General features: G+C 41.7%; 1 protein-coding gene across 5 annotated transcripts in view; it reads left to right on the top strand.

The window, feature by feature from the left end:
- The window catches only part of shi (dynamin-1 shibire), a 726,486-nt gene that overhangs the window by 51,596 nt on the left and 649,586 nt on the right, over window positions 1-25,304 (top strand). For all 5 annotated transcript variants that reach the window (XM_068225570.1, XM_068225571.1, XM_067138081.2 and 2 more), the window contains exon 4: window positions 24,131-24,334. In XM_068225570.1, the coding sequence (XP_068081671.1) occupies window positions 24,131-24,334 (204 nt within the window). The remainder of the gene's footprint in view (window positions 1-24,130; window positions 24,335-25,304) is intronic.

The following is a 25,304-nucleotide window of genomic DNA, read 5'->3' as shown; positions in this document are numbered from 1 at the left end:
TTTTGCCAGACTGGGGGACTAGGGAATTAAAGGTAGATTATTAAAATCAATCAAAGGCATTTGTTTTGACAATTGGGCTACAGTGAGAATTGATGGTAGAATGAGGATACTTTTAAGTGTCGTTCTAATTGTGACTGTCATATTTACAGAGAAACGCCGTATGTGGTTCGACCTTTGTATAACATTTATGGCAAGACTTTTTGTTTATTTGAGAATGTTACAGTTCTATGTCGAACTCAATACTTTCAAAGTTCTAACTTGAGTGAAAATAATTATATTGTGTTAAGTGTCGTTCTTATCGTGACTTCAAGATTTTGAAATTGTGATTATTTGAAGTTTTATTCTCCAGATACTTTTGGGGGCATCATGAATCCCATATTAAGTGGGTTGATATGTGCATTGATATAATGATATATATATTTAAGATTGCCTGTTCTCAATTATTTGGCTGAAGATGACGCTCACCAGCGTCGATATTAGTTCCAAGTAAATGTTATAACTTATTTAGTTTAATAATTGTATTGAAAATGTGGATTTTTAATATTATCTGTTATTCTCAGTTAAATACGACTTAAAAGTGAAATTCTGAAGTTTTAATAATTGGGCGGGAGTTGTGCCTTAATGTTTGAGCCGATGGAAGTTCTCGCCACGGTCTGTTCATATATTGAATATCAATGAAATCGGTGGGGACATTTTAGGTAAGATCTCATTGAAAAGGTATTTAAAGCGAGCTTTGGTGGAGAGGCTGACTACATTAATACTAACCTGGAAAAAGTGCAGCTATGTAATGTAGGTTTGTCTATGCTTAGTAAGATATGATACATTCTTTGCGCACTACACGCTATATTTGAGGATTTCGAGGCAGAATTTTCTCTTCGGAATGTCTTTTATCAAGTTTGCCCCGTAAAAGATTGTGTGACGTCGAACGAATTATTTCCAGATGTAAATACATTCGGGCAACTGAAAATGATCAACTTTTCGCTGAAAATGTACTCGATCTAGTTAGAAATGGGTATATTCCCACTTTTAAAAAAACATTTTGCAGCTTCAGCTCCTTAAAATTTGTCTGTACTGATTGCTCTTTATTGACTTAGTTTATATGAAGCATAGTACTTTTAGAGATATTGAAATATATCGATAAATTATACGAGAAGAAATTGCATGTAATATAAAAATACACTTAAGAAAATGGAAATTGCAACACCATGAAGGCATTGGTCGTTTGTGTTGATTTTCAAGATATGGAAAGATGCCGTGTAGGTATGTAAACGATCAAAGTTTCAGACCCATTGGATTGTTGCTACAGGTCTCCCCACGTGATTGATCGCGGAGGAATCACCTCCAACTACAACTCTGGTGTAGCGTAGTTGACTTGCAGTCTGTGCAGTGAAGTGTACCCCGTCAAACATGCCTCGACGATAGATGGCCCGGATGGAACCCCATGCAACAGCAGCGCAAATTCGAGCAGCTGTGGCACCCCACGTTACACAACAAACAGTTGGTAATCGCCTGCGTGCAGCTGGCTTACGAGCCCGTGTCCCTGCAGAAGGTGTTCCATTGACCCCACAACAGCAACGTGTAAGGCTGGCCTGGTGTCGAGAAAGATCAACGTGGGTCGACGAATGGCATAGGGTCGTTTTTAGTGATGAATCGCGCTTCTGTCTTGCTCGCAGTGATAGCCGGAATCGTGTGCGCCGACGTACCGAGGAGAGGGGCCGCCCAGATCTTATTGTCGAGAGGCACACAGGGCCAACACCAAGCATTATGGTCTGGGGAGCTATTGGCTTTAATGTGAAATCACAATTAGTGCTTGTTGAGGGCACTGTGCCTGCTCGACAGTACGTTGATAGGGTACTCAATCCAGTGGTTGTCCCTATGATGGCAAACATTGCTAATGGGATGTTTCGGCAGGACAATGCCCGGGTTCACACTGCACGCATCTCCAGAGAAGCTCTCCACGACATCACAACCTTAGAATGGCCCGCCAGATCCCCGGACCTCAGTCCTATTGAGCATGTGTGGGACATGATGGGTCGACAACTGGCCAACCGTCCTCAGCCACCCACAACTCTGGAACAACTGACCCGTGCAGTGCAGCAAGCATGGGCCACAATTCCTCAGGAAGCGATCCAGGGCCTTATTGACTCCATGCCTCGACGATTTCATCAATGTATTGCAGCTCGTGGTGGGCACATCCTGTATTGATTGTTGTCCAAACTTGCGGCCAGAGGGACCTGAAGGTGTAATAATCGAATCACAACCGAACACTCGTCCTGCATGTTCAATTGCAGCAATGTAGCACCACCCCTTCTGGGTGTTGCAGTTTCCATTTTCTTCAGTGTATTATATTATTTTGAAATAATTAACTACACTGCATTTCTAATATTCGAAGATTATAAAAATTCTGCTTCTACGGCCAAGTAGGCTAATATTTCAACAAAATTCCTCTTTACTGTTTTCCTGAATTGCCAGGTTGATAACCGTTTTACAAAATACAAAAATAGCATGAACCAAAACGCTGACAAATCCTCGCAAAATTACCCGCGCAGCTAATATTTTGTAGGATGGGCAATTGAACAATCATGCATTTCAGATAGCCGACTCGGCAAAGAAAAAGCAGAAGTGGAGACCGGTAAAGTTAGTTTTCAAATACAGTTGCGCGGGGAATCGTAAGTTATATAAGTTGACATATTCCAGCTCTTTTAATATATTCTCCATCCTCCATTACAGTCATTTTCAAGAAAATGTTCAAAATACATTTCCCATAACCGCCCGTGGGTGAGTGTGGTAGAATAACATCCACGGTATTCGCTGGTGGTCGTTAGCGCGACTAAAAGGGGCCACAGGGGCTCTCAACTTGAGAGCATGGATTAGCGGCCAAGGGGCCCTTAGCTGAGTACTGGCATTGCTTCCTCTTGTGCCAGTTTCCCCACTTTTATCTATCCTATCCGACCTGCCGTGGTCAACTCTTGTTCTTTTCCGACACCGACGGCCTAGGGAGTCTTTTATTTTCACGCCCTTCATGGGCTATACCTTCATATTTCGAAGTGTTGGATCCCTTCAATTTTTCTGTCTGATTAGTGTTAATAGAGGATAGTTGCCTAGCTGTACTTCTTAAAATAACCACCACCACTATTGGTCCATATTAATGTGTGTTTTCTCTGGTTTCCAGAAGTATGTACAGGTTTTCTTTTAGTTTAGCTTATTTATGTTCATTTAAATAATGAGTGCGCTCGTTTTTCTTGTAGCTGTCACGTTGACAGCGTGGCATTTCTTGATCGGTATTTAATTTTTTTTTTTTTTTTCCATTTAAAGCATGTGGTGTGTTTGAACGACTTATTTCTTTTACTTAGAAGTTAGCAGGACTAACCAGATCGTTTTCTTGGCGAAATATTTACAGAAGAAATCATTTTTTTTGTTTTTTTGTTTTGTTTTGCTGTTTGCTTTACGTCGCACCGACACAGATATGTCTTATGGCGACGATGTGATAGGAAAGGCCTAGGAAATGGAAGGAAGCGGCCGTGGCCTTAATTAAGGTACAACCCCGGCATTTACCTGGCGTGAAAATGGGAAACCACGGAAAACCATCTTCAGGGCTGCCGACAGTGGGGCTCGAACCCACTATCTCCCGATTACTGGATACTGGCCGCACTTAAGCGACTGCAGCTATCGAGCTCGGTAGAAGAAATCATAGAATCCCAATGAATCGTAACACGACTTGATTTGACAACGTTGCCCAACGGATGTGTACATGACACAAAATACCTACAGCTCTTACGACAGCCGTGGATGTTATTCTACCACACTTACCCACGGGGAGTTAGAGGAAAATAGAATGTATTTTGAACATTTTGTTGAAAATGACTGTAATGGAGGCTGGAGAATACATTACTGGGGAGTATTTGTCATTTGAACAATGGCAGTAGGTCTGAACTGGACACCCTGCAGGAGGTTGGAATCAATCCGGGCAAGTGAGTGTCCGGCGTAGGTGCCACAGATACGGAGCACCTCGATGTGGCTTTGATGTAGTGTACTCCGGAGCAAAAACGCCGGAGATAGTTTTTGGCCAGGAGGAAGCGAAAGATTAACCTAAAATTCCAAGAATAAGGCACCACCTATGCGCAGGAGGGATTTAGGAGTAGACAAGTAAGCGACGTCAATTTAAATATGTACCTCAACTTGAAGTCACTTTTTCTCACATAGAATGTTTTCTTCAATATATGTCATTGCTTGGGCAAACGGAGTGTCCTCTTAGAATTAAGATATTAGAACATTAAGAAATTTGCCCGTATCAAAGCCACCAAATACTGCCCTGCTATACAACCCTCAGAACAATAGTGCAGAGCAGTTTGCAATAACAATGAGTCCTTTAGTATTAATAGGAACAAAGGTACAGCGTTTTAAAGATGGATGCTATTTTTGTAATTTAACTTTGTAGAATACCCCCAGATATTCATTTTAAATTATTTTACGCCAGAAATCCACTAGTTTCTATCCCTAGAATCTGTGACATCAGTTTCGAGAAAATAGAATAACTTTGCAGAATGTCCTTAGTCGGATTTATTTTATCAAAGCCAGCCTCAGTAGCATATTAAAATATTTTTTAAGTAAAGCTGTTTTAAAGTTTCTATTTACTGCCGTGGTGGGGATGAAAACTAATTTTTTCTTAAGTGGTAAGATAATGTATTTGCACTAAGTTTGAAATACAGCATTATTGTTAAAAGAAGTACCGTACGACTTCAGGTGCTACCCATACTGGATTCTCGGATTCTCACCTAGGCGGTCGCGGTTTGAATCTTTCTCAATGGATGGAGTTTTCTTAAAATGAAAAGGCATGTCCCTGTGGTTCGGATTCCTCGTAAAACTGGAGGTGCCGGCTGAGTTGCTCAGACGGTTGAGGCGCTGGCCTTGTGATCCCAACTTGGCAGGTTCGATCTTGGTTCAGTCCGATGGTATTTGAAAGTCCTCAAATACGTCCGCCTCTTGTCGGTAGATTTACTGGTATGTAAAAGAACTCCTGCGGGACAAAAATCCCGTCACCTTGGCGTCTCTGAAATCCGTCGAAAGTAGTTAGTGGAACTCAAACAATAACTGGAGGTCCCGCTGCTGTGATCACAATAGTGCAGAGCAGTTTGCAGTAACAGTGAGTCCTTTAGAATAAATAGGAACAAAGCCACGAACAGCTAAAATCTTGCTTGATCTGTTCGTAGCGGATTTATTGCTTTAATGACTGATCGCATATTGTTTTCTTTCTTTTGTATTTTATCAAGAATTTTTGTGATTGATGCCTGTAGACGTATAAAACTACGCTTCATTATTCTGCTGACTCAATTTATTGATATTAAGTGATATTCACTACGTGTTTGGGTAATTCATAAGTGTAACATCAGTTATCAGTAGATAGACATTTCAAGGCGAATTCCATGGTGCACATGCGTGTAATCTAGATGGGTGTGAAGCACAATCGATATCAAGTTCCGTCCGTCATTTCGCAAGCCGTCTGGCACGGTGTCTGATGTGAGGCGTTGCCCAAGGATACAAAATGCTTTCTTTCGTTCCAGAATAGCGAGTATGTTAGGCAATACGGTAGGAAAGTGCCTAATGTCTTTTCTATCTGTAAGAAATGGGTCATATGAATACATTTTCTTACTGTCGTTAAAACGTACGTATTATCTTTGCTTTATGGTATTCCTGTACGCAACCCTGGGAGGTACTACAAATAACGTTGAAATTTAGCACCATATACTACTTCACACTCGTGCACCCTTGTGATGATGTTCGCGAATATGTCCCATAGCGTTTCACGTGAAATGTAGACCACAGTGCGCTGAATGTTGGTCTTTGGGTCTTCAAGATTCTGAGGATGAGTTATCCACGCTGCTGATTTATCTCTCCCAGACGTTTTCTTATGGGAGTATCGAGCTGACTACAGTGGCTTGGAAATGATGCGCCCTGATAAGACAGGTTCCAAGTACTCTATGGTAACATGAGCGGTATGGGAGGTTGCATTTTCCTGTGGAAACACTTCTTTTCCTTTCCTTCTCAGTCCGAGTAGCAAAAAATTGCCTGATCAGCACAATGTAACATCGACTTGTTGATCACCGTGTCGGAGAAAAGGATGGAAATTCTCTTTCGTGACATGGCACTCCATGTGCGGACTTTTTGGGCATAAAGGGGAAACTAATGCAAAACGGTGATTTTCAGTCGACCACCAACGTGTATTCTGTGCATTCACGTACTCGCCGAGGTAAAACCACAAGCCTCTTCTGACCAATACCAATCGTCCAACTTCTCTCCATCCGGCGTCAATTGTTCCATGAACAATTGACAGTATTCAACACGACTCTCAGTGTCGCCTGGCAATAACTCATGAACAGCTTTCATTTTGTGCGGAAACATGTGTAACGATGCCCTTACAGCGATACGTGCTGTGCCGTAAGACACACCACACTGACCAGACAGCTTGCACAAAGATTTCTTTGAACGCTTCAGTGTTGTGGCGTGGATATTCGTCCTCTGTGAGAACCGTTGGTCTGCCACTTCGAGAGATAACTCCCACGTTGCCAGTTTTCTTGCACTTGTAAATATATTAAATGATAATAAGCTTTTGGACTTTTGCCATGCCAAGAAAACAAGGCGAAATTCTTTACGTTTCGCAGAGAACTTTGCTTCGCGTCTTATGGATGTGTCAGAATTCAACAGAAATTTTCTCTGAATTTTTAACTAAATCAAATCACAGGAAAAAGCCATTTCGGTCCTTTAAATAAAAGACAGTTTCTTGAAAGATAAAACTGTAATTGGTGTAAATTCAGAAGCACTGAGGGGAAAAATGTCAGCTGAAGATAACATGAGGTTTGATTGTGCAGTTATCGCGTGCAGTACTGATAGTTTTAGCGCCCGAGCATGCAACTAAGCATTCAAAGAAAATGCAAATTAAGAATGAAGGAATAAACCAAACCCCATGGCACTACAGCCCTTGAAGGTCCTTGGCCTACCAAGCGACCGTTGCTCAGCCCGAAGGCCTGCAGATTACGAGGTGTCGTATGGTCAGCACGACGAATCCTCTCGGTCGTTATTCTTGGCTTTCGAGACCGGGGCCGCTATCTCACCGTCAGTTAGCTTCATATAGCTCCTCGATTCTAATCACGTAGGCTGAGTGGACCTCGAACCAGCCCTCAGGTCCAGGAAAAAAATCCCTGACCTGGCCGGAAATCGAACTCGGGGCCTCCGGGTAAGAGGCTGGCACGCTATCCCTACACCACGGGGCCGGCAAGAATGAAGGAATACTTGATGTAAAATGAAGAAGTATGTTCGTAATAAGAAGTCGGAAGAAGAAAACTCCAAGGGTTTCGATTTCAAAAGATGCGTCCAAGGACGTTCGCCAAGCGTTCGGAAAAAATTGCAACAGTTGTCGCAAAACAGGCCATTTCAGTATTCTGTAAAAGTGAAGCAGTAGTCCAGGATTGAAGCAATAGACTACAATAATGAAGAGGTCTCGGACGAAGACATTTTTGTAGCAACCATAAACTCCCAAGACACTACTCCCCCTGTGGGTTGAGGCAGTAGAATATAAATGCCGGAGCGCAGTGCGATGTCATATCTCAGTAGTTAGCCAAACTGTCCAATGCAGAAGTACAAGAATCAATAACAAAACGACTGGTTACATTTAGTGGCAGTAAAAAGTATGCCATTGGAGAAACAAAGCATACAGGAAATATCAGAGGTAAAAATTTCACAATTACATTACTTGTTGATCATGATGTAGTTCCAATTTTAGGCATGAACTTGCACGTGACTAGGCTGAATAACGTCGCACCGACACAGGTAGGTCGTATGGCAACAATGTGATATGAAAGGCCTAGGAGTTGGAAGGAATCGGCCGTGGCCTTAATCAAGGTACAGCCCCAGCATTTGCCTGGTGTGAAATGGGAAACCACGGTAAACCATCTTCAGGGCTGCCGACAGTGGGGCTCGAACCCACTATTTCCCGGATGCAAGCTCACAGCTGCGGGCCCCTTACCGCACGGCCAACTCGCCCGGTAAAGGAAAAGTTACCGAATCGACACCAGTAGTAAGTCCAATGGTTCTTGTTAAAAAAAAAAAATAAAAAAAAACTTAGCATATGAAATCTAACATATATTCTGAGACGTTACTACCCAGTGAAGACTATTAAAGAAATAGCAGCTAATGTCAATTCAATTGTGAACGTGGATTTTGGGAGATTAGAGTCGGCAAGGGAACTGAAAAGTGTCTAGCATTCAGCACACTCTACGGGAGATATTTATTTCAGCGACTTCCATCTGGCATGAGCTCAGCTTAGCCACAGTCGTCTTGATATAGAAGCCTGTTATCATGAATTGAGACGCTACACGCGTAGTACTAAGTCTACGTGATCGCGTATAATTCCTATACTACTGATACGATACTTTCCAACATAATATGCCAAAATAAATACAATAATAAACATATAAAACTAAACAAACGCTATCAAAAGAAATTGCATACAAATACACAAAAACGGCATATGTACTCAAGGTATATTATATACAGTATTGATAAATGTTAGAAGCCACCTACTTGGATTGTATAATGATGTTCACTAGGAAAATTTTTCGTTCTCAAAATAATCATTTTATGCTTGTTCGAGCACGTGACGTTGTTAATTATTTTTGAACAATTGTTACCTTACCAAGAATATTTGCCAAAATATGACAGATCTTGGACAAAATACTCATTAACTTTACACCACACATCCACACTTTTCACAAGAAATGACTAGCTTCTTCAACTTTCATTTTCAGCACATTGAAAAGAGACATCCCTGTGTTTCCACTGTTTGAAAGATATATTTTTGAATCAGATATCAAGGTCTGAATTAGCGTGTAGCTCTCCACAACATTTTGAAAAATACGAGGGCTGTCAATAAAGGAGTAGCAATATTGGTAGAACCCAATATTTAATGAACTAAGAAGTTATATTGCATTACATTCCTTCAGTGTAGTCACCCGCAAAGTCTATTACCTTTTGCCATACGTCGGGAAGCCATTGGGAACCGTTGACAAGTCGTTCTCTGTTGAGGACAGCGACGAAGCGTCCTACTGCGCGGAGTACAGATGCTCCTCCAGGAAATCGGCGACCTCGGAGGGGTTTCTTGAACTTCGGATAAAGGCCGAAGTCACATTGTCACCGTTGCAATACGAGCTTGGCATTGTTTGCGATATAACAACGTACGTTGTCATGCAACATGATTGGGCGATCGTCTCGCAGTGAACGTGCACGTTTGCGCCGCATAGTCGGACGCAGATGTCGCTCCAGAAATCGGCAATTGTAGTCGCTGTTGACGGTTTGTCCATCACGCACATCATGCGTAAGAATAACACCCTCGTAGTCGTATGCGACAGTCGGCATAAGCTTCACCCGACTGGGTTCCTGTCGAAATTTCTGTGGACGTGGCGAACCTGGGTGACGCCATTCATTCGATTGACGCTTTAAGTCAGACTCGTAGGCTCGTGCCCATGTCTCCAGTGACTACAGTACGCTGCAGAAATGAGTCTCATTGGTTGCGGTGTCTGTCCTTGTGGATGCCAGCCAGTGTATACCGGTGTGGAACCCAACAGGACGTAATTTTGCTCATGTTAAGACATTTCGTCAGTATGTGCCACACCGTTTGTTGACTGACAAGGGAAGGACGCGTACCGGGGAATCACGGATCTGACGTTACTTTTGCCCACTCGTTAAATGAGCCAAGAATAACACAATGGCCAAACATTTCTTTCGGAAATTAATGTGTGTCCTACAGAATGCGTAAAGTTCGCATGTTTGAATTGGCGCACTTGGGTATGCAGGACTGCAGCGCGTGCTGGTTTCACTCGAGGGACCGTGTCACTGATCTTCGTTGTTATTCTGTTAGTAATTGCGTAGCACGTCGCGAAGATGATGCAGCGTCTTAGGAGAAATAATTTAATTCCTGCAGTTTTTTGTGGGTCAATAAAGGCAGTAGAATAATACTTTCGTGGTGAAAATAAAATGTTAATCAGTATAACAAGGGTTGTTACACACGAAAGCAAGTTATTTCTTATTGTTTCTGCAACCATGATGCTCGTGCTAGGAATGCTGAGAGCACAAAGCGGTTCTACACCAACCACACGTAACGAAACGAGGATCAGGGCATTTGTCACCTGTGTCAAAATAATATTGCACAGGCTGTTCAAAGACTCCGGGGTTTTTGGACAAGTTCTGATTTCGGTACCAGGTGTATTGCCACATGGGACAAAAGCGAGGAGACTATAGCTGGTGGTTAGTCAAGAGATTGAATTTTCAGTCCTGCGCCAAAACGATATCTAAATTAAATAATCGAACGGTGTCAGACAATCTACGTACTGTAAACATCTAGTGGTTGACAGTATGCTGTGGCACCAGGAGAGATCATCAGCTGTACGGTATCCTCATTTTGTGTAATGTGCAGAAAAGGAATCCAGAATGACCGCAACTGTATCGAACGTTGTAATTTGCTTGAATACGCCATTAAACCTTTCGTTCACTTGTATATATCCCATTTTTACGGATTTAGTGCAACATGAATATCTTCATGCGGAAATGTTCTTTTATATAGCCTGGGTGGAATTCGTGGTCTATTAGTTTCGCTAGTAGGCCTTCGTGCCAGACTTTGTCAAATGCTTTCTGGATATCAAGGAAAACCGTACCCATGTCTCTTCGTTTATTGAGACCTATGGTGGCTTGTTCTGTGAATCGAGTGAGCAGTTGTGGGGCAGAATGTCCGTTCCTAAAGGCAAACTGCTCGTTGCGAATTATACTTTTTTCCTTGATATGCCCTATTAACCTTTTTAGTAGTATTTTCTCGAATACTTTACTGAGGGCGTCCAGAAGGCTGATGGGCCTGTAGTTGTTGGGGTCTGACTTGTCTTTGCCTGGTTTTCCAAATACGAGGATCCTAGCCCTTTTCCATTGTTCAGGGTAATATTGGAGTCGGAACATTGCATTGAAGATGCTGGTAAGTAGTGTTAGGGCTTTGTGAGTCAATTTCTTAATTGCAATATTCTGGATCTCGTCTGGGCCAGGCGCCTTCTTGGAGTTAAGGTGACGTATAATCCACTTAATTTCGTGTATATTTGTCCTCTTATCCTCCGGCTTAGGTGCGTTTTCAAGGAATTCTGCTACCTTTGCCTCAGTTTGCCTGATGAAGGCTGGGTCAGATGGTATTTCGTTCGGAGTGAAAGCCGCCTCTATCGAGTCCGCTATGATTTCGGCTTTATCACGGTTCTCGAATACCGGGCCGTTAGGTCCCTTAATGGTAGGGATGCTGTGTGTTTCTCGCGTGAAGTGTCTCGCTAGGTTCCACACTGGCCTGGTGTTGGTGTCGAAACGTTTGAGGTGGTTGTTCCACTTTTCCGACCTGTGTTCCAGTAGTTGAGTTTGTATTTCCGTGTTTAGTTCGTTTTTCATCTCGCGGTCTTCGTCTCTGTGATGTCGAGCCCAGTTACGCCTGTGGCTGTTGCGCCTTCGTATTAACTCTGTTATGTGAGCTGGAATCTCGAAAAGAGGGGATTCTTTGTGTTTGCTTAGCGGTATGCTCGCAGTTGTGGCTGTTTGAATTGCTTCTACTAGGGTTTTGACTGCTTCGTCAATTTGGGCTGTGCTGTCTAATAGCATGCCTTCGCTTCCATGTAGGAGTGTGTCTAGCTTGCGTTCGAATTTGCCCCAGTTGGCTGCTTTATAATTGAGCCGGCGTTTGGGGTTTTTCTCATATTCCTCTGGGTTCGCATCTAGTGTAAATATCACTGGTTGGTGCCTCGACCTCAGGTCGTTCACTACCGTTATGCTATGCCTTTGAGGAATATGTCGCAATAGGGCTATGTCTAGTATGTCGGATACGTGATCTGAACTGTCTACGCTTGTACGGCCTGTCTTTTATAACTGGGCAGGCCCCATCTGGATGCTTCAAGAAAGGAGACTTCTGTAGAGTTCTCTCGGAAGCGAATACTCTTGGCGTATTATCCAGATCCTTCTCATAACGCCGGAGGCCTTCAATGGGTAGCAGAGCAATGGAGATAGGGAATGGTGAAAGTGCTGGCCAATGGGCGTCCGGCTTTCTCCGGATTGTTTCGCTGTGCGGCGAGTAGCGAGGCTCCAACGCAGTAACGTCTCTCGCAGCCGGTCCATTCCAGGCTAAGTTGCTCCTCCTGAGGACTTAACGATTGATTGGCGGAACCCGCCACAATACGAATGTGTTATTTATCCCCAGTTTCTGTGCACTAGGCTTCACATTCCCTTTTTAAAATGTTCAAGTATACATTCTGATTCATGGTACCCGTAATGAACTCCAAATTACTGACCCCGCTAGCAGCTATACAACCTTATAACATATTTGTCCACCACCGTGTTTCAAAGAGGGTCTTAGGTTCTTCACTAGGAGTTTCGTATTTGGCTTACGCTATATATAGGTACTAGCGCTTTGCCCGCGGCTTCGCTCGCGTCATAGATGAGTTATGCCACATAATATTTTTTTATTTCCCATTTTCTTTTGAAGGCCACCGAACCTACCTTATGCGTTCATCGACTTTCGTAAGAAATGTAAGACGTGAGTAGGGGAGCAGTGGGCGTTCTGAACCCCCCTCCTCCTCAGGCCCTCCGCAGAGCCCTCCTCCTCCACCACCGCCATACGCTCTCGGAAGCGGCCTCCTCCTCACGCTGGCTAAGAGCGCGACTCTAACCTCACATCCGCCATCTTGGATGGACTTAACCTAACTTTTTATGCGTAAGAGAGTTAGCCTAACCTCACGGAAGGCCCTAACCTCAGTTTTACAGCCGGGTGCCCTTCCTGACGTCTAAGAGCGCGACCCTAACCTAACATACTATCTTAGAGGGGCTTAAACTCAGTTTTACGGCCGGCTGCCCTTCCTGACGCCTAAGAGAGTGAGCTTGACCGAACATCTGCTATCTTGGAGGGGCTTAACCTAACTTTTGACGCACAAGACAGCAAGCCTAACATCATGGAAGGACCTAACCTCAGTTTTACGGCTGGATGCCCTTCCCGACAATCGCACAAGATGGCGGCTATACACGGCTCCTTATGAGACGCCTTAAGGGTGCTTGCACAAGATGGTAGCTGCAAGATGGCTGCTATACATAGGCTCGTATGAGACTCCCTTGGGATGCTTGCGCAAGATGGCGGCTATACATGGCTCCTTATGAGACGCCTTAAGGGCGCTTGCACAAGATGGTAGTTGCAAGATGGCTGCTATACATAGGCTCGTATGAGACTCCTCTGGGATGCTTGCGCAAGATGGCGGCTATACATGGCTCCTTATGAGACGCCTTAAGGGCGCTTACGCAAGATGGCGGCTGCTCTTATGAGACGGCTTAAGGGTGCTTGCACAAGATGGCTTGAGACGCCCTAAGGATGCTTGCGCAAGATGACGGACACATAATGGCGGCTATACAGGCTCCTTATGAGACACCTTAAGGGTGCTTGCGCAAGATGACTGCTGCTCTTATCAAGAAAGCTAGCTTAGAGGCTAACGTACCGTTCTGGTTCGATTCATTAAATTTGGGGCTTAAATGCAAAATGTTAAATATCTCGAAAACGGTGCGTCGTAGAGCAAAACGGACAAAAAATTTCTGCCCAAGTCGCAGGTTCGCAGTTTCAGGAACATGATAGCATAAGAAAAAAGTAGTCTAATGATGAGATCAACGGTTCGGTTCCTACTTAGGCCCTTCGGCATTGACAGCTATCTAATACTACAAGATGACGGCTATACATAGCTTCTTATGAGACCTCTTAAGGGTGCTTGCACAAGATGGCTGCTGCTTTTATGAGACTCCCTAGGGATGCTTGCGCAAGATGGCGGACACAAAATGGCGGCTATACATAGCTTCTTATGAGACTGCTTAAGGGTGCTTGCACAAGATGACTGCTGCTCTTATGAGACACCTTAGGGATGCTTGCACAAGATGGCTGCGACAAGATGGCGGCTATACACAGCTCCTTATGAGACGGCCTAGGGGTGCTCGCACAAGACGGCGGTTATACACAAGCTCTTATGAGACGGCCTAGGGGTGCTCGCACAAAATGTAGGTTATACACAGGCTCTTATGAAGTAAGCTAGCTTAGAGGCTACTGCACAAGATGGCGGCTGCTGTTATGTATGCGGTAGAGGGCAATTTGAAATTCCACGTGCTCTTTAAAGCTACGTTCTTTTTGACAGCAACCATCTTTAATCAACAGAGCACCATGCTGCTATCTTTAGCTACTACTTTTGAAATGTGGTGGCGGCAATTTTTACGTGCGCTTGTTTGGACACAAACCTACGTGCTTTTTTGACAAGCTGACAGCAGCCATCTTTAAACGACAGAGCATCGTGCTGCCATCTTTATCGTAGTAGTGGGAAATTTGAAAAATTCTAAACAGCTGTTATCTGCTATCTTTAATTAACAGAGCACCGTGCTGCCATTTTTAGCTACTACCTTTGAAATGTGGTGGCGGCAATTTAAAATTGTATCCAGCTTCCATCGTTAAACAACAGGGCACCGTGCTGCTATCTTTAGCTACATACCTTTGAAATGTGGTGGCGGGTAATTTGAAAAAAAAATCCGTTCGCTATCATTAACCTTATTGCATACGTGAACCTAACCTCTCATCTACCATATCGAAGGAGACTATCCTTAGTTTACGACAAGATGCCCTTCCCGACGCTAATTAGCACTTAGAGGTTAATACACAAGATGGTAGCTGCTGTTATGACCTTCTCCTCTGTTAAGGTACAAGTTTAAACATGCATCGCGAAGGCTAGAGTGAGCACGTGCTGCAGTAATGACGTTATTATACATGTTTAGACTTAATCGTTTTCTCAAGAGTAAGGAGGCAAAGGAATGCAATAAGTATGCATCATGAAAGCAAGAGTGTGCATGTGCTGCAGCGATGACATCATCATAGTTGTGCACGTGGAGAACTTACTCTGGAACAGGCAACATAAAATTGTCCGTGGGAAAAACAGTCTTCGCGTAGGTCGATTCCTGCAAATGTTAAACTCTGGCCTTGGGATTTATTAATTGTCATAGCAAAGCATACTCTAATTGGAAATTGCAGTCTTTTAAACTCAAACGGACAATCTGATGGTATGAGTGGTATTCGTGGAATGAACACTGATTCTCCTCGAGCACACCCTGTAATAATAGTAGCTTCTATTATTTTCCTTTTTAAACCCGTCACATGTAATCTAGTGCCTTTGCACAACTTAGGTGGTTTGAGGTTACATAACAACATGACAGGTGCACCTACTTTTAAACGAAGTTTGTGAGATGGGAATCCTGGAGGGTTACGAGTATTTAGGAATTCTACTGGATAATTCACAGCATCGTCCGTTTGTAATACCGTGTCGACTGATTTATACTCTATTTCTTCTGCATCAAAATATGTAAGCTATGCTTCGTTTATTTCATTAGCCGTCTCATTTTTTGGTGTGACCGCTGTATAAAAGATGGGCTCCACAAGATGGAGGATTCACAGTGCAGATCAACGGTGTAGTGCTTGACAACAGATGGATAGTGCCTTTCAATCCTGTTTTATCTCGCTTATTAAAAGCTCACGTTAATGTGGAACACAGCAGATCGGTTAAGTCGGTTAAATATGCATGCAAGTACATCAACAAAGGCTGCGACCAAGCAGCTTTTTCACAACAAAATGAAGCACTTGATGAGGTAAAATTATATGAAACAGGTATATTAGTAGCTCAGAGCCAGTGTGGCGAATTCTGGGATTTTCTATTCATGAAAGACATCCTACAGTTTTCTATCTAGATGTACATCTTGAGAATGGGCGGTGTGTCTATTTCACTTCGGATAATTTGACAGAAAAGGTCACGAATCCTCCAAAAACTACTCTTTTGGCTTTCTTCAATTTATGTGATACGGATTCTTTTGCAAAAACTCTCCTGTACCATGAGATTCCATCATACTATGTATGGCAGAACAATAAATTCGTAAGAAGAAAACGAGGCGATGATGTGGAAGGTTGGCCAGGAGTTAAAAATGATTCTGCATTAGCAAGGGTATATACTATTCATCCAAATAATACAGAATGCTACCACCTTCGACTCCTCCTTCACGAAGTTCGAGGACCAACATCGTTTTCTTCAATAAAGACTGTGGATGGTGTCCTACATCGTACAATCCAAGGTGCATGCAAAGCTCTGGGATTGTTAGAAAATGACAGACATTGGGAGTTAACTCTTGAAGAAGCGGCATTGAGTAAATCTCCGTATAAAGTACGTGAACTTTTCGTTGTTTTGTTAGCGTTTTGTCAAATTTCTGATCCCGCCAATCTTTGGGAAAAGTTCAAATATCTTTTGTCAGAGGACATCTGATGGCAAACAGGAAAGCAGGTGGAAGATTCTACTGTAAATCACAGTGAAGTTTTACAACCAATGCCCATTATTAATCGAAGACGCAGTGTTATCTGTAGGAGGACAGAATTTAAATCAGTATGGCTTACATCAACCCGCAAGGTCAGGAAATGAAAAGAATAAAGAATACATAAAGGAAACCAATTAAGATATTCAATCTTTGGAACGACTGATAACTACCAGCAAAAAATCTTTAACTACAGCAACTTGCAGTATATCGTAAAATTCTCAGTAGCATACAGTCTGAACGTGGAGAAATCATCTTCTTAGATGCTCCAGGTGGTACGGGAAAAACATTCCTGATAAATTTGCTATTGGCAAAAGTCAGAAGTACTAGAAACATTGCTGTAGCTGCCGCATCGTCTGGGATCGCCGCAACGTTACTGCAGGGAGATCAAACAGCGCACACAGCCTTCAAGCTGCCTCTTAATCTTACTCGCACTGAGGCCCCCATCTGTTATATTTCTAAACAATCTAACACGGCCCAGGTTTTGCGAGAGTGTCAACTCATTGTTTGGGACGAAAGTACAATGGGACATAAATGCGGGTTTGAGGCTCTCGATAATACTCTCCAAGACTTAAGAAATAACAAAGATATAATGGGTGTTACTGTGCTACTCGCTGGAGATTTTCGTCAAACTTTACCAGTGATACCAAGAGATACACGTGCTGACGAGGCAAAAGCATGTGTCTAAACGTCATACTTACGGTCTAAACTACACAAACTTACTTTGAGAAAAAATATGAGGGTCCATTTGAGTGGTGATCTTTTGGCTGGCAAATTTTCGGAACTTCTGAAAATCGGAAATGAAGAATTATCAGAAGTCGCTGGGAAAATTTTGATTCCTGAAGGTTTAGGTTCAGTAGTAAATTCTTTAGGAAGTCTTATTTCAGAGATATATCCCGAAGTCGCTAATCTGAAAGACAATCTGAACATTATTGGGAACCAAGTCCATCCGCTCATGTCAACAGTGTTCCCTTATGTTGATGGCCACTTCCAGCAGGTCATTGCGCCGTATCACACTGCCAGGATTGTGAAGGACTGGTTCGAGGAACATTAAGAGTCAAATTTCTTTATCGTTGTGGCCTCCAAGTAGTCTCGGTATTAACCCCATTGAACATTTGTGGTTCGACTTGAAGTGGGTTCTTGCTACATCGCCGGTGCCCAGCAGTATATGCCAAGTGAGGACCTGCTGTTGCGCTTGTGGTACCAAGTAGCCCAGTATACCTTCCATCACCTCGTTGAGTCAATGCCTCGCCGAGTGGCCTTGGTTCTGCGTTCAAAAGGGGGTCCTACATTGTATTAGGCAGAGGGTGATAATGTTTATTTATTTACATATTGCTTTACGTTGCACAGATACAGATTGGTCTTATGGCGATTATAGGACAAGAAAGGGCTAGGAGTTTGAGGGAAGAGGCCATGGCCTTAATTAAGGTACAGCCCAAGCATTTGCCTGGTGTGAAAATGGGAAACTACAAAAAACCATCTTAAGGGCTGTTAACAGTAGGGCTCGAATCCACTATCTCCTGGATGCTGGCCACGTTTAAGCGACTGCAGCTGTCGAGCTCGGTGGTCATATTGTAGTGGCTCATCAGTGAAAATGTGTAGTAAATTAATGACATTCATGTATAATATATAAACAAGAGCACAACATTGAATATGACACATAAATGGCATATTTAAAAAAAAAATGTAAGTAATTAATTGTATTAAACTGTTAGTGGGATCGGCTGGAAGAGATCCAGGACCCAAGCAAGTAGCAAGCTGTCTGAAACTTCATCACTGAAGAAGAAGAAAAAGAATAATAATAATAATAATAAGAATCATAGATAAATCTTTTTGTTATCGAACAACTAGAAGTTTTTGTCAAAAAATACATCAAACTTGTAAAGATGTTTAATTATAGTGAAAAAAATTGTTACATCCAGGTTTATACAAATGACAGAAATCTTGGTCTCGCACTATCCAGAAGACTAGAATTTACCTTTGACATTGACGAAAAAAGATATATGCAGGACATACTGCAGCCGCTTTTGTTGCCCTTCATGGTGGAGCTTCCAAGAGGCCTTTTCTAGCAGGGTAATGATGGGCACCAGAGAGCAAGTGTATCACAGGAATAGCACCGTAATAATACCACACTACCATGGCCTGCTTGATTGCCAGATTAATTGCCCATTGAACATGTCTAGGACCACCTGGGGTGCCAACTTCAGCAACTTAGGAGTTTCCACAGTCTAGAAAACCAGTTGCAGCAAATATGGACAGATATATTGCTGGATACCATATGAAATCTGTATGTCTGTTTTCCCGCTTGTATCGCATCTTATATGTAAGATATAGGTGGATTTGCAGAGTATTGGAGTATCATTTAAACTGTTCGCTTTCCACAATAAATTATCCTTTTGTTCTGATACTGTAATCTTATTTACGAGGTGGGAATTATAGGAACATACAGGCCTGGAAGAGAGGAAAGAGACATGGAAATCTTTGAAAAAATAATAGATTATTAGCGTAAATTGTATAATATTGTATTATAGGAAAAGTTTTCTTCTCTTGTTAATGTAATATTTAGTGCTTGACAATAATGTATTTTAGTGTACCATTTGCCACCAAGGTAGACACCTCATTTGCAAATAAAGAGATTTTGATTTTTTGATTTTGATTTTAATCACTTACTTACATCAACATCACAGTCACCAATATTAAGTTCCATGTAATTTTGACTACTCTTTTGTGGTGTACAATTTTTCTGCAAATGTGTGTGTGTGTATCATATTAGAAGCACTAATATATACATATAAATACAAACTCTACAACCTAAGGAAAAATATATATAACATGTATGTATGCTATTAATTATTAAATTCTCTAGGCTATACACACATTTGAAAAAAAAAAATAATTCAGGATATGCACCAAGATGGAAGTAAATGATGTGTTTTAAAAGTTAGATTTGGTGGAAGAATGGTGAAATGGATGGAGAACACTTAAGTTGAGGAATCACTGATCCAGGTTTAATTGTTATTTAATTTTTATTTTGTTATTCCCTAATCCATTAAGCAGAGATCCTCACTGGGACTAAGTGCTTGTAGGGTAGCATCCTGCTTTACAAAATTTACTGAGCTCAGAACACGTTTAGCAAGTCCCAGACATTTAACAGGTGAGGGAGTCCTTGGAAACAACTTGGCGCATGAAATGGAATTTGGTGGGGCTCATGGAAGGTAACTGGCTGGTCAGCAAAGAGGATCCGTATGGATGTGTTACGAAGTAATGATCAAGAGCAAGGATAGGATAATGCTGATGGGCTATTTCAGTGCAAGAGTTGGAAATAGAACTGAAGGTTACAAAAAGGCAATGGGTAAATGGGAAGATATGGAAGCTAACAGGAATGGAAAGTGTTTACTGGACTTCTGTGCTAGTAGAGAATTGGAGTTACAAAAACATTCTTCAAGCATAAGGCTGTAATCACTGCTGCACAGGGAGGGTAGGGGCATCAGATCTGTTAGACTATATCATAACCAGCTTTGAATTGAGGAAATCTGTTAGGAATATGCCGGTACATTTCAGTGATACAGACCACTCTCATCTGTAGTGAACGAAGCATCTCTAAGCCTAGGATAGAGAACGTGAAATTTGTGTGCAGACGAATAAGGGTAGAAAATCTCTAGGACGAGAGAATTAGACGGAAGCACATGGATATGATTAGTTAAAATTTCCATACAGTAGACAGTAAGCAGGTTCAGGATACAGAAAGAAAAGGATGGCAATCAGGGATTCTGCAGTAGAAACAGCAAAGAAATGCCTAGGAATAACTGTGTGTAAAGATGGGAAAAAGCAAACATCTTGGTGGAATGATGAGTTGAGGGCAGCTTGTAAACATAAAGAGAAGATGTATCAGAAATGGCTCCAAACAAAGCCTGATGCAGACAGGGAATTGTATGTAGATGAAAGAAACAGAGCGACTCAAATAATTGTTGAATCTAAAAAGAAGTCGGGAAGATTTTGGTAATGACAGGCAAAGGCTAGGTCAAGTGGCAGGGAAACCTTTCTGGACAGTAATAAAGAATCTTAGAAAGGGAGGGGAAAAAAGGAAAAGAACAGTGTATTGGGTAAGTCAGATGAACTCGTAGTAGATTCCAGGGAATAACTGGACAGGTGGAAAGAATATTTTGAAAATCTCCTCAAAGTAAAAATACCTTTTCCTGGTGACATTACGAACAACCAAGCTAATGGGGAGGAGGACAATGATGATGGTGAAATTACGCTTGAAGTGGAAAGGATGGTAAATAAACTCCACTGTCATAAAGTAGCAGGAACAGATGAAATTAGACATGAAATGGTGCAATATAGTGGGAAGGCAGGGATGAAGTGGCTTCATAGATTAATAAGATTAAAAAGGAATTTTGGTAAGGTACCTTATGATAGGACGAAAGCAGTAATTGCACTTATCTGTAAGCAAGGGAATAGGAAGAATTGCAACAACTATCAAGGTGTGTGAGTGGATCAAATATAAATGAGCCTTATTTTATTACATGCTTGTAGAATGCCGGAGGGGTTTGATTATTTTAAGACACATGGTGTGTAGGTTCTAGGAGGGCGAGGTATCCTTGGGAGCTCGCTTGTTCACATGATCAGTTGCTATCACGATGAGTGAGAGGGAGGTGCACCCTGCCATTTCGCAATGTGTTGTAATAAAGTTTCTTGTCAATGAGAATGTCAATGCAGCTGAAATTTGCCGTCGTTGCTCTCACAGTTTGGGGAAAGAACACTTTCATGGACCTGTGTGAAACACTGGTGCAGTAAGTTCAGGAAAGGTCGTGAATGTTGTGAAAACAGGGCCCACCCATGTTGCCCTTGCACCAACATCATGCCCCAGAACATCCAAGTTGTTAGTCAACTCATTGAAGCAGATCCCCACCTCACATTTCTTGGAATTTCTCAAGAACTTCTCGTAAGCTACGGGAGTGTCCAATCAATCTTCCAGCAGGAGTTGAGAATGCGGAAAATGTATGCTCGTTGGGTTCCACATTTATTGAATGAAGAACAGAAAGCTGTTTGAGTCAACATTTCTCAAACACTTCTAACATGTTATGAATAAGAAGGTGATGCTTTTTTGGACAAAATCGCCACAGGTGGTGGAGGAGGAGGATCAGCGACTGGGCACCAATGAAAGCCGGGACAAGATTGTCTGCAAGTAAGGTCTTGTGTACAGTATTCTGGGACTCATAAGGTGTCTTACTGGTTGATGTCCTTCAAGAAAGCGGGACCATTAACACTGCCTACTGCTGCGACCCCTTCAGTCAAGTTTCAGGTGCCTTCCGGGCAAGATGCGCTGATTCTCCACGACAAAGCACGACCCCATATCACAGCAACAACACAACAAAAGTTGGCCGAGATGATTTGGACAGCCCTTACACATCCACTCTGTAGTCCAGTTCTCTCACCGTGTGATTTCCACAAGTTCAGCCGGCTTAAAGACCATCTTGGTGGACACCTAACAAGGAGGTGCAAGATTTTGTGTGCAACTGGCCGAACACCTGGTCTGAAACTTTTTTGATAGTGGCATCAAAAAATTACCTAACCGTTCCAAGAAGTGCAATAGATAAGATGGGTGAATACAGAGAAAAACAAAAAAAATGAGCCTTGAATTCATTTGGATAAATTAAATTTTTATTACAAATGGCCCGATTATATTTGATCAACCTAAGTACTTCATTGATCAGTACACCAGGCAAGGTGTTCACTGGCATTTTGGAAAGTAGAGTGCAAGCAGTGGTCGAGAGGTAGTTGGATGAAAACCGGTGTGGTTTCAAGTACCTGAAGTATGCACCAGGTAATTGAAAAATGCAACGAGAGAAATTGACCCTGTTATGTTTTGTAGATCTAGGGAAGACATATGACAGAGTACAGAGGGAAAATATGTTAGCCATTCTGGGGGACTATTGGATTAAGGATAGATTATTAAAAAACAATGGAAGTCATAGATGTTGGCAATTGGACTGCAGTGAGAATTGATGGTAGAATGAGTTCTTGGTTCAAGGAACTTACAGGGGTTTAGACAAGGATCAAATCTTTCACTGCTGTTGTTGTCCATAGTTTACATGAATCATATACTGAAAGGTATAATGTGGCCGGGAGGGATGCAGCTTGGTGGAAATGTAATAAGCAGTCTGGCTTATGTCGACAGCTTGGTCTTTATGGCAGATTGTGCTGAAGGCCTGCAGTCTAATATCTGGTAATTTGAAAATAGGTGCAGTGAGTATGATATAAAAATCAGCCTTTCCAAAACTAAAGTTACGTCAGTAGGTAAGAAACCTAAGAGAATTGAATGGCAGGTTGGGAATACAAAGGTGGAACAGGTAGGTAATTTCAAGAACTGAGGAAGTGTATTCTCCGTGGATGATACTATTGTGAGATTGAATCAAGGTGCAGCAAAGCTAATGCAATGAAAGTTTGCAGTTGGAATCAACAGTATTGTGTAAGAAAGAAAGTCAGCATCCGGACAAATTTTTTTACTATCTGCTTTACGTTACACCAACACAGATAGGTTTTATAGTGAAGATGGGGTAGGAATGGCAAGGAAGCTGCTGTGGCCATAATTAAGGTACATCCCCAGCATTTGCTTGGTGTGAAAATGTGGAAACCACGGCAAACTATCTTCAGGGTTGACGACAGTTTGGTTCGAACCCACTACTCCCGAGTGCAAGCTCACAGCTTGCCCGTAATTGCATGACCAATTAGTTCAGTAAACTAACTTAGCACTGGTCTGTTTTCAGACTAACTTTGCTTTATGGGTGTGAAAGCTACATGGATTTAGGATATCTTATGAGTGAGAAGTAAGACATGAATGTAGTGAGAACATTTGCTGGTACAAACAGGTGGGAACAGTGGCAGGAAGGTGCTCAGAATGAGGAGGTAAAGGCTAAGTTAGGGGTGAACTCAGTTGATGAAGCTGTATGCATAAAATGGCTTCGGTGGTGGGGTCATTTGCGGCAAATAGAGGAGGATACGTTACCTAGGAGAATAATGGACTTCGTCATGGAGGGTAAGAAAAGTAGAGGGAGACCAAGATGACGATGGTTAGACTCTGTTTCTAATGATTTAAAGGTAAGAAGTATAGAACTAAAGCAGGCCACAAAGCTCATTACAAATAAAGGATTGTGGCGGCGTTTAGTAAATTCATAGAAGCATGCAGACTGAATGTTGAAAGTCTGATGTGTGTGTGTGTGTGTGTGTGTGTGTGTGTGTGTGTGTGTGTGTGTGTGTGTGTGTGTATTCAATTTTTGACTTTACCTGACACATTATATTGATCTCAAAGGCCCTTATCCTTTCGGAATAGATGAGTTGATAGTCATGTACCATATTATCCTAGACTATCAAATTGTGTTCCATTAGTAGTAGGTAAATTCTAGGGTATATATTTAATGTAAAATTATATATTTTTTGCATTATTTATCAAACGGAGCATAAGAAATTCTCACTAAGCTTTTTCATTCTCATATTGATTTATGTGTGAAATGCCTATCCTGCTCTTATATTAGTTGTAAAGACATCAAAAACTGTATGCATATATGAACATCCATTTTAAGTTTAGTGCTATCATCTTTCTACAAATTTGCTTTTTCTGTTTCATGAGTATGCTGAGGTGTATTTATTTCAGTATTCAGTATTGTCCATTAAATTAAAAGTGACACATTTCTTGTTTTAGTTCTCAACTTGACCCTCATCGATCTGCCAGGTCTTACGAAAGTACCTATTGGAGACCAACCAGTTGATATTGAGGCGCAGATCAAGTCTATGATCATGCAGTTCATTACTCGTGAGAATACTCTGATACTTGCCGTCACGCCAGCTAATACAGATTTAGCCAACAGTGATGCCCTCAAACTTGCCAAAGAAGTAGATCCAGCCGGTAAGTTTTTTGTGGTATTTTTAATGCTACTGCTGATGTGTAATAATAATTTTCTAGTTGTGTTTTTTAAATTTTTGTGCAGGGTAAGGATTACAGTGAAGATCAATATGGATTTGTGCTGATGTGCATTTGACTGAACAGTACATTCTTGTACAATGTTTTAAATGAATGCTTACAGATGAGTGTAAACGGATAAAATAGGAAATTTTGAAATTCAATATACTAGAAATTATATCCCAATTTTCATAATTGTATTAATTTATTGACTGCGATCATTGGTTATACAGGGCAAGTCCCGCAAGGGATTCTGTCCTTCCTGCATACTGCGTATTGGTAAACGGGTGTACCATTATGGTGTTCCCTTGTCTCCATACAAAACCCATCAACTTAGATTAATGGATAATTGAATTGAAGAAACAAATAGAATACAACAAAACTTATCCTACTAGAGTAAGTGTTGAAATTGCTCTCTCAGCATGTAGATAAGCGTTGTAGTGTGTGATGATATTCCCTTTCACACTGTGCAATTGAGCCTCATGATTCTTAAAAATTTTAGCATGAAATGCTTTTAAAAATCTACAGCACATGAAAATACTATGTTAAACAATTAATTTAGAAGCCATGAAGCATACTAAACTGATCGTTTCTTGCTGTATGAAAAGTAATCACGCTGTATGCCGTATGAAGCTTATTGCAGACTGGTTGAGACCATGACATCACTATGTCGGTCATACAGGTATTGCATCATTCACTTGTCCAGATGTGTCTCAGGGAATAACCAGCAACTCAGCTTATGCTGTACAAGATTAATTTGAAGCTGTAGAGAAATGTTGATATCCATCTTTTTATATTGGTTAGTAAATCACTGTAAAAGTTATCAGGTAATATATTGGTGATAACTTGGCTTATTGTACACATTGTATCAATCAATCAATCAATCAATCAATCAATCAATCAATCAATCAATCAA

The sequence above is a fragment of the Anabrus simplex genome, chromosome 1, assembly GCF_040414725.1.
Source record: "Anabrus simplex isolate iqAnaSimp1 chromosome 1, ASM4041472v1, whole genome shotgun sequence".
Lineage (NCBI taxonomy): Eukaryota > Metazoa > Arthropoda > Insecta > Orthoptera > Tettigoniidae > Anabrus > Anabrus simplex.
This window is presented reverse-complemented; position numbering and strand designations above follow the sequence as displayed.